Here is an 11,873-nt window from a genome sequence, read left to right on the forward strand (position 1 = left end):
TCTCACAAAGACCTGGCTCCCAGAACTCAGATTTCAATGCAATACAGCCTATTTTATTTCAGTCGACTAGAATTACTGAGTAAAAACCTTGCCATTGCTGGTCCAAGTAAGGGTAGAAGCCCTTGCCCTCCCCTATCAAAATTTGAAATTTGTCACCAGACATGTCTAGGAGCTGCATTACAAAGATTTGCAAAGAGCACTTGTCCCAGCCCCTCTTCTGGCCTCCTCCTTTTATCTTCAGATCTTCCCCATGGGCCATCACATTTCCCAGCCCTAAAATATGACAAGGAGCCGAGAAGAGGGGCCCAAGTTTTCCCTCTGAAATTTAGTCAGAATTGCCTGCATAGCTCCCTTTGGCTCCTTAAAAATATTTCAACACAGCAGAACATAATCAGGTACTTCTGGCCCACTTTTCAGCATTCTTTCAAACATCTGGTTGACAACAATTGCTAGCATGGCTCTCTAAACCAAAGTCAGTATGAGCTCAAAAGTATTTCTCACTTACATTTATTTCAAGGCTAATTCATGTTTTCTGCAAATCTTGTATTCAACAAAATACTCTGTATTCATCACTTTTAAAGAAAATATTTTATTATATTATGGGAAAAAAAGCATGATCATCCAAGGTTTGTATTGTTAAAAAAAATTTGAAAATTTAGACAGCGTGTCGGTATATTCCGTTCCACATGGGAATGATAAGAAGACTCTATGTCATTACTAGATATTGCACAGTCTGAAGGAAACAAAACAAATCACATGATCTTGGGAAACATCTCACATTATGAAAAAATCTACAAAGAAAACATTAAAAAAAATCCCAACAAAACACACAATCCTTTCTTTCTACAGTAGCTTTAAGTTTATAATTCTTGGAATGACCGTATTCCACTGAAGACCATCTCAGTGACAGGAAGCTTCATTTCAGCAATCCCCTTGTGCAAATAAGATTAATAAAAAAAAAAAAATAATAATGCAGTGAAGTCTTTTGATATCGTGTGGGTGGCAATAACCACACAGCTGTTAGATCCCTGCCTGGTAAAACAAAACGGGGAAGGAGAAGGAAGGGGATTTAGGCCATAAGTTTCGCCTGCATCTCCATCTCTGCCGCCCTTTTGAGTGCAACATCCACCAGAAGCTGAAATCCACTAAAATCCTGGTTAAGGTCTGGTGGTGTTGGAGGAGGAGTGTTAAAGAGCCCACTTTGTGTGTTTGCACCAGGTCCCAGTTTGGATGCGTCCTCGTGGCAGGAGAGGGGGTTATCTGTGAAGCCACCAGCCGGGGGCTGCTGCAGGTCCGTGGTCTGGCCTACATCAGCTGGCTGGCAAAAGTGGAAAGGGGCATCTTTCAACGCAGTCACAGTCGTGTGGCAAATCACTGACGGCCGAGCCAGGACCGAGCCCGGGGAGGCCGGCTTGGAAGAGGACACAGTCTTGCCGAGCGGTGCGGCAGCAGGAAGGAAGGAGGTCTCCTCCAGCAGGGGAATGTAGTTCTTTGGGCTGATGGCAGATTCCACCAGGCCACCCTCGGGAAGCTTGGTCCCTCGCCGTGAGATAGTGAATTGATTTGGGTCTTTGCCATCCTTCCTCAGCATGTCAGGTAACAGCCTGCGGCGTGCATTGATAAACCAGTTGCAGACCTGGGAATATAATGACATCTTAATTTCTACCTTCATTCATTCCCAACTATGTGCCACTAGAGTGGATGGTTAGATTAATGAATCCCTCCAAGCAGTTTCCTTCACTGCAGAACAAAATAGAGACCTACTGACAAGTTCTGACATGCAACTCCCCGCTCCTGTTACAGAAAGCCCCGGGACATCTGAAGTCCAAACTAGGGGTTTAGCTTTTAACTCTGTGCACACACATTAACCTATTGGCTATTGTTCCCTAGCTTAGGTTAATTAACAACAGGAAAACCTTTTCTCTCTGAAGAGAGCCACTCCTCCCACAAATAGTTACTGATTTTCCTTGTTCAACTGACTGTGTCGACAGACATAACATGAATTACCTCATTTAAGTTTGTCCCTGTTTAAATATCAACCAGTTTCCTGGGCAATACAGGATAGTTTATAGTTTAACGTCTTTTTTCTCTTCACTACATAAATGAAGTCTTCTTTATAGTGTTGCATTAAGAAAATTTTACTCTATAGCCAATTATGAAATTTGCACTAATGAATTAATATGGAAAAACAAAACCCAGGACTCAACAGGAATGCTCTCTATTTAGCAGCTCCCAAACCAAACCCTGGTTTACCAAAGTTCTCGTGCAGCCACCTCTCTACAACATGGGATGCAGCAATGGGCAGAAACTATTCCACAAAAGATGATCACAGAAGATGAGAATGATGCGTCCAAGGGACCTCACAGATGCCAGTGGCAGGATGAGAATCCAAAATAATCACACAAACGCTTCACCATGCCTGTACTAACACCCTTGAGTAATTCTATCCCACATAGGTTGTTCCACTGATTTTAATGGCAGTGACCATACACATATATATCCATGTTCTACTGCAACAAGCCTCAAGCTGCCATTTTAGAAGTGAAGAGGTACATGTTAAGCTGCACATCTATCACCATGTAAGCTCTGTTGACAAATACCTTCTTCTCACAAAAAATTACCTTGTACAGACACTTTTATTCTTTTGGGGCATGATTCCACAAAAAACTAACATGCATGCTCCAATTCATAACTGTCCGTTCTCCGAGAAAAAAAAATTCATTCCCAATAAACAAAGATAGTTGTAACACATAATCAGTCTCTATCTCTCATTATGAGTACCATCAGCAGGAGAGTAGCAATAAAAAAGGAAATCTCACACACATTGTAAACATTTGTATCCATGACTAGACCACAGGTGAACTAAAACAGAAAACTGCTCCTTTAGAAGGCAGAACTACTTGTTTAAATACCTGTAGTGTGGAAAGGTGTGTTTGTCGGGATAACAGCGCTTTTTCTTGCTCTGAAGGGTAAGCATTGTATCGGTGCTCATAGAGCCAGTCCCGAAGAATCTGCACAGATTCCTTGGGCAGGTTGCCACGTCTCCGCCGTTTGCCCGAGCCAGCAGATGAGGAAAGATCCAGTGGGACATCCATAGTGTCATCATCCTCCGTTTCACTGCCTGATATTGCAACTACACCTACAATTGCAAGACAAGAACAATCAGCCTCCTAAATCCGTTGACTACTTGGCTCCAGCACTGTATGGCACAGACATTTTATATCACATTAACTGCCTTTGCTGTTGCAGCCCCTCGTACAGGAGATTCGTCCCGCAGCGTTAACTTGTCATGCTGTAGCTTTTCTGTCAGCTGAACAAAAAAGTATCACCAATGATCCGTTCCTAAAGGAATTTTTCTCTGCAAACCTTCATTTTCTTGTTCCCCTGGCAACCTTTTATCTGCTGCACGTTATCAGGTAGCTTCTATCTAATGAGAATATTGTCCAAGTTTGCTTGCTATGGTATGCATCCAGCCCTTTTTGTTCAAGGATAACTATCCAATGGCTGGGCAAAAAGGTCAACAAGCAAGAACATAAAACACCCCAACTCAAGCATTAGGTTATTTAATTATTTCTTAACATTCTGATGTTTCCCTCCTGGGAGGGATAGATTATAGATTTTATAAACTAATAATTATATCTATTCAGAAAAATTAATGGAAGAAAAATAAAAAAAGAAAGGCAAAAATTGTGTTTGTCACCACCCCTAAGGAGATTTTCACTTATGAAGGAAAGAAAATGCAGAAGGAAGAACCAGCTGCCTAAGAGTTCACCAGTTTATGAGGAAATGAATTCTCATTTAATTGTATTCTGTATCAAAGAACCATGATCATTTAAATATACCAGATTGTATCCTATTTCAACTTCATGGTTTTCACCTCATTTTTTTCCCCCTGGAAACATGTGTTCTGTGCTATGCTTACTATAAGGTCTCCAAATTTACAAGTTAACTGCATACATTCTCCCTCCAACACAAAGGAACAGATTTCAAAATCTGATTACCTCTTTATATATGTACACCACACTACTAACAACATGAAGCTGTGGAATGTAAATCAAACAAACGAGCAAGTATTCAACAGTTAGGAAGGCGACAATTTTACTCCTTTGGTAGGATACATTAATCATTAGGTTGCATAAAACACAAAGAAAACCATGCTTTAAACTCACCAGAAATTTTAGGAATCTTACAAACTACATGCAAGTCCAAATAAGATACTAGCCATGTTCAACTAGCACAAATTAATACTAATTTCAAGTGAACTCACATTGGCTTTCAGAAGCAGTTTTAGAAACTATAGAAGGAAAACAAGCCCCTAATATTTTTGTGTTTTGAACTTAGACTGGGGGGTGAGGGAGTGGAAAGGAACAAACTTGCTCACCTGTTAACACCAAAACTAAAAATCTTAATAGTAAAGCCAACTATATGTCAAAAGTAAAATTTTCTGTGGGCAACCACCCATAATTAAAAAATTCTATTTAAGGAAACAAAGGGAGTCCTAAATAACAAGTGTACCTGTGAAAATATTAAACTACATAAAACTATATTATATCCATAAGTAAAGGCACAGAAGGAAGTAACGCCCTTTTAAAAAAATCAACCAACCAGCCACCAAAGCTCCCACCACCACACAAAAATAGATAGATAGATAGATAGATAGATAGATAGATAGATAGATAGATAGATAGATAGATAGATGCAGAGAAGAACCTTTCCTCACCCTTCTAAACTCCAGCCAAAACTGACATGGTAAATTATTCTTTCCTTCCTCCATTTATGAATAGCTCCAACATACCTAAATTTAGTCTAAGTTGTTCAATTTGAAATGCACAGTTCTGATACGCAAGCATTCCCAACAGGATGATCAATCTGCAATCTGACTGACATAGTTACTTCACTAACTTACTTGGTATTGTTTTCATTCTCCCAGTTGCTGATTTATGTAACTGACAAACACCAAACTGCCATACCAAATCTTTCATCTGACGATAAGCTACATAAATTATCCAGTCATGGAACAGGAACAATAGGACAATATTTAAATAGCCAACACAAGATAAACTCCAAATTATGCAAACAGTTTCTTAATTCATGTAGAAAGTATGTTAAAATTTTGCTTTACAATAATTCCAAGCAAACCACTTTTGTCATAGCTTCATGGAAAGTGCTGTCACGCTTGCAACCTAACCTTAGAATACGCCTTGCACCATGGGCTCCTGGAGCCATGAGGAACACTTCTGGGAACAAAGATCCTGCAGAGACAACAGGATGGCTCTTCAAAGCAGCTCAGCCCTTTTAAATTGAATTTTAAAACTAGCTAAAACTAGCCCATGCTATTCAGACAATGTTTTGAAGTTCACTGTTCTTGTTTGTCAGAAACCAGAACTGTTGCAGCACTTGACTGGGTTGGGTTTTTTGTTTGTTTTTAAATATAATGGGCAGTAAGGCAAGACCTTGGAAAAGAGGGAGAGGCAAACAGCAAGGGCTGGAAACAAGAGGGAAGGAGAAACTACTATGAAAAAGTTAGACATCTAATGGTTTGCAAGCAGTATTTAACACGGCATAACAAAAAGTACTCCAGATACACACCACTCAACATGAAGTGACCTTTCCAATGATCTACCACACAACTAAAAGGTTCCATGGACACTTCTGTATTTCAGAAAACTGACTTAACAGCAAAACCTCTCCTAGAACTGTAGCTTTTTCTTTAGCTGTAAGAAAAAAAGAAAATAAAAAGTGACAAGAAACTGTCTGAATACCAGCAGTATAAAAACGTTTCTCCCTTTTCAGACAAGATATTTTGCTTAAGTAAAAGTTGTCATCTGACTAACTGTAACCTACCTAGCAAGAAATGAGTCACCAGCAGAGCCAGCCCTTTGACCTGCTGGCTTAGTGTGTCATATTAATTGACACACTAAGTTAGTGACACAAAGCAGGTTTTGGTTAAGCAGGAAACCCAGCATAGTACGACTTCTGCTCATTTAAATGAGCTCATTTAAATAGCTGATCAGTGCTCTGAACTCGTGGCAGATCTCTCCTGAGCAGCACAGAGCTAGCAGCAACAGGAAGTCATGGCTAGAAATCTCTCACTAGCCCAGCTGATATTTTTTACTAGAGCAGGAGCCACATTGTTGCTGTCAAGGCTCTGTTTTCATTAAAGCATTCCTGCTGATTACAACCCAGCTTTGTTTTTCCGTCTTGTTAGTAATCAGCCTATTCGCTGCTGGTTTCCTGTTTTAACAGGGGACAACTGAAAAGGCTCCTGGCCATGCTCCATAACTGGACCATTGGCTTATTGTTATTTACACCCAGAATAAAGGCCTGTGGACACGATGAGTAGCCCCAGCTGACCTACTAATTTATTTTGTATTAAAAACAGGCTAGGACCAGGCTATTTCATGTCTCCTCCTAAATACATTTAATCCAAAAAAAAAAAAATAAAAAAAAGCTTTTACAGAACTAAAAGCAAAGCAGCACAATTAAATTTGCAGAGAGGCCTGAGAAACAACATAAAATCCCATTCCTTCATTTCTACATTGCCACTTAAAAGAGTAGTCTACGCTGTTAATGACCTAAGGACTACATGATCAGCATTCCTTCTGTATAAATTACTTTATCCTCCTGGCTTCCCAGCTGAAGTCATATACATGATTGAATGCACTGCTGCATTGTATCACAGCCCAAAGACTTTACAGGTCCTCCCCGTAATCAGCTCAGGGAAGATTACACCAAGGATCTGGAGTCTGGGCTCAACACCCAAACCTCAGTTAACAGCTTGAAACAACTTGAGTAAAAGTACAGTGATGACTAAAGCTGATTTCAAAACAAACTACTGCCGCTTAAAAAGGTATGCTGAAATACTTTGAAGGGGAGGACAAAGTATTTAGAGAAGCTGAGACAAATAAAATTGAAGTTAAGCAAACGAAAAGTTTAGGCTATGGGGGGGGGGGGGGGGGGAAGGCACCAAAAAAAAACAACTATCCCATTGTGTCGAGGAAGAGCTTCACGGAGGAAGTGGCAGAAGCCAATTGTTATTCAAAAGAGGACAAAGTATACCACAAGTAACAATCTCTGCCCTCCAGAGACGAGAGGGACGAAAATCACCTTAAAGAAAACCTCCCACCCCTTAGGGTTCTCTGAATTTCTTAAGTGAGATTTTTCTTTATGAGCACTGATAAACAGAACCAGTTCCTATCTAAGCCCCTGATCCTGTTGTAACCAAGTTCAGTAAGATTCTTCACATGTATAAACTTGAGCACACGCCTGTGCCTTTTCGAGACTGTGTTCTAGATCAGCTAAGTAGGTTCCGTGTGATTGCTATCACGTTATTATTTGTAAATTAAACTATCCATAGAGGAGTCCTGAGGTTTAAATACAATCTGCTAGCTTAACAAAAAAAAAAAAAAAAAAAAAAAAAAAAACCTCAACAACAACAAAAATTAAAAAAACACAGTATCTCACACAAAAAAATTAAAACTCAACACACATACAAAAAATCTAACTAAAATGTAATGCGAATATAAAAATCAACAACAAAAATACGTTAGTTTAAAATTATTCAGAAGTAGCAAAAAACTACAAGGATACTGAAGGGAATTTCCACAGTAAAAAAAAAAAAAAAAGAACAAAATAACACCTCTTTCCTCTGAATGAGTTTCATAATTGAGGAAGTAGCCTAAACGTTGTCCTCTGTACTTTACAGCTTGCACTCTACTACTTCCAAAGTAACTAGACTTGGCTGTACTATACTTTTTTTTTTTTCTCTAGATGGGATTTTTCTAGGGGTGCAAGCAAGAAATCTGTAACAAAGTCACTCTTTGAAACTTCTTGAATGAACTTCAAACGCCATGAGGTCACAAATAAGTACAAGCCCAATCTTTATTAAAACAAAGGCACCCTAGCCCTAACATCCTTTTAAAAGTTTCCGCCTTTGTCTCCTCAACTTTTAATTTGTGCCACGCAAACCCGAGGCCCATGGCCCCTCTCAAAAGTTCTCCCTCCCGCCTGTCACCTTTCATTGTTCCCATTGTTTCAGCCCAGGATTTGCAATCCTCAAAGCAGAGCTTACACATACACACTCACACTCTTACACACAAAGCCCTACACATGCATACCTAGAAACCGCGTCAGCGTTTTCCACACGCATTTATTTCGGGGGTGGCAAGAACAACAGTTGAAAGTGCAGTGAGTTTGGTATTTCACCAACCAGCAGCTGCCCTCGGGGAGAGAAGTCTGAACAATGGAAGCAACAGCAGACAGGAAACCAGCTCACCACTGCTGTGCAAATAGGCAGCATAGGAATGTCCTAAAAATAACTGGGCTAAATTAATTCAGCGAAACTATAAAAGAGGAGGGGGAAACAAACCACAAACTGCTTCCAACACGGTGAAGAACCTCGACCTACCTAAGACGCTTGAAACATTTAAAAGCCAGCGCTGCCGCTGTCTCGGCACGGGGCGCTGAGCTCGGCGCGCAGCTCCGGCTGGGACTGGGATCAATCCCCGCTCCGCTCCCGCGGGACTCCGCGCTCCTCAACACCACCCTGCCTGCTCTTTAAACTTCGCCTTCGTGGCTCAGTTCCCTTTGTGTGAGCTCCTCTTACCCGAGTGGCATGTCCAAAAAAAACTTCTGACGAGGGCCACAAACCATATTAGTACACACCATGTCTGCAGCAGCCCAGTGATTTCACTAACTACATATGCATTAATTGCTCCGAGGGTATTAACAGTGAGGGAGGCTGCTTTACTACAGAGCCGCAGGAATGCATAGTAGGGGGAAAACAGCACAACTCTGGAGTACTGAACATGCGCACTGCTTCCCTCTAACCCTCCACTTCGGAGCGTTTAATGGTCTTTGAATGCAAAACACCCTTCAGCCACACCGCCGACTGGCAAATCGCAATTGAACAGACACTGCTTTGCTATGAACTTCTTCCCAGCCAGCGCAGGAGCGCTAGATCCAAAAGCACGTTCCGCGTCTTTGTGGCCAAGCGCTAATTTAAAGGCACTTAAAGCACCGGGAGCGCGATGAGTAACCATCCTCTAACTGTAAAGTTTGTCTGTTTGGAAGTGGACACAAAGAAAACTCAAACAGCCTTTTGGCTATAGCGAGGAGGAAAGTCTTCCTCCTTTTATCTCCTGTGTCAAAACTTTTGCACTTTTGCGTTTGGTCTCCGTGTTCTAAGGGATAAAAGGGATAGAAAAGGCTTCAACTTTCAGCAAAACAAGGTGGTCGAGGGCGCGAAGGGCGCTGAAGTCCTCCCGCCGATGCCCCCCACCCCCACGCCTCAAGCCCCACGCTGCCGTCCCTGGGAACAAAGAGTTGCCGGACGGCCCCGCTTCCCTCGCCCCAAGTTGGGAAAACCACCCGCACCCTCGTCCCCCTCGCAGGGATGGTGAGGATCGGCGCGGAAAAGCGCTGAAAAGTGTTTTTTACGGGAGGGCAGGGGGAAGAGGCTCGACAGAGGGGGCGAGAACAAAAGTTGGCGGAGGACACGAGGCGAACGGCTGGACGTGTTTTTGACAGGGAGCCAGCGGCGCAGAGAGACGGCCGCCTCCACACAACAGCCCCGCATGTTTTGTCTGGGAGTGGAGCATCCACTGCAATCTTCCACGGGATACAGGCCAGGGGGTGGGGGGGCACGGGGGACAAAAGACCGAGAAGGCAAAAGGACTCTGTCCGGTTTAGCGACAGCCCCCCCTTCCCCTTTCGACCCCGGGTAGGGGCACGAGGCACCCCGCTTTGTCCCGGCACCCCACCACAACTACCTTTTTTACTTTTCATCTTGATCGCGAGGACCGAGCCGATCGCCGGACACCCCACGTACCGACCCAAGTTTCTCTCCCTTCGCCGGACGCTGCTTTCCCCCTTTAAGCTCGGCGAGGAGGTGGAGGTCGATGAAGAAAGAAGAAACACCACCGCGGAGCCAGGCACCCTGTCCGCGGCCGCGCTGCTGTCAGCGGGAGCCGCAGGGCTCTGCCTCCCCCGGGGGCTTTCTGATACGGCCGGGGTGGGTTTCCCTCCCCCCCTTTCCTTTGTTCCCTTCTGCTGGCGATTGGCCCCGGCCTGTTAAAGTGAGGAGAGGCACGGGAGAGAAAGGTACACAGCGCCTGCCCTCCCCCACCTCCCCGCAGTGAGTACGGGAGAGTAACCGTGCGCTGCACTGGCACTCGCGGCTGCTGCTGCCTCCTCCTCCTCTCTCCTCCCTCCCCTCCCGGGTGTTGAGGCTCTGTCAGACGGGAGGGGAGGGACCGGCCGGAACGGGGGGGGGTGTCCGCCTGTGCCCGCTCGCTCATGCACACACAACAGCAGCGGCGGGGGGAGCTCTCCGTGCCTCCCGCTCCCTCGCCTTTCTTCCAGGCAGACGTTTGATCATTAAACTGGAAGGAGGAGAAGGAAGAGGCGGGGGTGGGGGGGCGAGGGGGGGGAGATTTTGACAGCTGCCCTTGACTAGCCTCCTCCTGTTGCTGCCGGACGAACCACCCACTCCTTCGCGTGAATAGAGGAGAAGAAAGGAGAGTACGTACGGCAGGGGAGGGAAAGAAGCTGTCCAAAGATCTGCACCCCCCTCCCGCCTCGGCGGGGGCTGCTCCCCCCATCCCCTACGGTGCTGAAGGAGCCCCGCCTGACCGGCGCTGGCCACACACACCCCCCACCCACCCCCGCGGGGAAGGCGAGCCCCGTTTCTGCGGTTATTTTTACAGCAGTTCGTAAAAGGTTGTTTTTCTCCCCCTTGACTCTCCCCCCCCCCCTCCCCAGCCCGGTAGATTTTGCTGCGGCACATGATCGCAGCTGTAAAAGAGAGAAGTCTCACAGCTTGACTCATCCCTGTCTGGCGAGCACGCTCCGCAGCAGCAACAGTTTCTTTTCCTCCGGGATGGGAAACGTGACACCCGCCAGCAGCTCGCTCCAGCTTCCCTGGCGAGGTGGAGATTTTTTCCCCGGGCACAGGCGGCCTTGCCGGCGGGTCCCGGCGCTCCCCCGCCGCCCCCTGACAAAACCAGGCAGAAGGAAAAAAAAAAAAAAAAAAAAAAAAAAAAAATAGTGCTGAACGCCCAGCCGCGGTCTGAAGTGTCACGGACGAAGGTTTCGGCGTGGAGAGGAAAAGGAGCCGCCTGGCCGCGGAGCAGGCGTGCGGGTGCGGCGGCGTGCACTTATTCCACGGGAGCGTGTTTGTGTCACTCCCGCACCGGCACGTGCGGGGCTGTTGGGCTGTTCCCGGCCGGGCAGGAGCGGGGGATGAGCGGCAGGCACCTGAAACGGCTGATGAAATAATGGATTCCTATGGCAGAGCAGGGATCATTCCCTCCCCACCGCCTTACACCCCCCCCCCCCCCGGCGGCGCGGGCGTCCGCACAAATCCGTATTCACTGCACAAGGGAAGCAACAGCGTTTTAGCAGCAAGCCCTCCCCAAGTACCTTGTAACTATTTTTATGTGGCGTAATTACAGCGGGAGATAAAACAGCTGTTCCACGCCGAACGGGGGATGGATGTATGTATGTGTGTGTGGGGGGGGGGAGGACAGCTGGTGAGTCACGTCAGTGAACCGAGGACTCGATGCCGGCTGCTCTGCGGGGCCGAAGGTTCACTCCGGGATGGGTGACCCCTGTGCTGGGCGGCGTGTCCAAGCTGTAGGTCAGCGAGGCGAGCCGGGCACGGCACACTGCCTCACTGACTGACTGACTGACGGACGGACGGACGGACTGACGGCGCCGCGCCAGGCGGGAGCTTGTGCAGCGCGGTCCGAGGTCCCGCCGGCGGCAGCGCGGTCCGGGCCACAGCCCGCCGGCCGAGCGCCCTCCTCCCGCCCTTCCCGCCGCCTTCCCGCCGCGCCGGCCCCGGCTGAGCGCAGGGGATGGGTGCACAGCTC

At 46.1% G+C, this 11,873-nt stretch overlaps 1 protein-coding gene across 2 annotated transcripts; it reads right to left on the reverse strand.

The window, feature by feature from the left end:
* Nucleotides 1-477: 477 nt before the first annotated feature.
* TGIF1 (TGFB induced factor homeobox 1) lies at nt 478-10,828 on the reverse strand. 2 transcript variants are annotated; one of them, XM_062501064.1, is made up of 4 exons: nt 10,817-10,828; nt 9,771-10,068; nt 2,913-3,139; nt 478-1,636 (listed from the first exon to the last, which is right to left on the reverse strand). In XM_062501064.1, the coding sequence occupies exons 1-4, from the start codon at nt 10,826-10,828 to the stop codon at nt 1,070-1,072; spliced, it is 1,104 nt and encodes a 367-aa protein (XP_062357048.1). In that variant the 3' UTR covers nt 478-1,069. The 2 variants fall into 2 exon arrangements, with proteins under 2 accessions (XP_062357048.1, XP_062357058.1); XM_062501074.1 differs by lacking the exons at nt 9,771-10,068; nt 10,817-10,828 and adding exons at nt 7,900; nt 7,947-8,352.
* Between the last annotated feature and the right edge of the window lie 1,045 nt (nt 10,829-11,873).

Source organism: Cinclus cinclus, chromosome 1 (assembly GCF_963662255.1).
Source record: "Cinclus cinclus chromosome 1, bCinCin1.1, whole genome shotgun sequence".
Taxonomy (NCBI): Eukaryota; Metazoa; Chordata; class Aves; order Passeriformes; family Cinclidae; genus Cinclus; species Cinclus cinclus.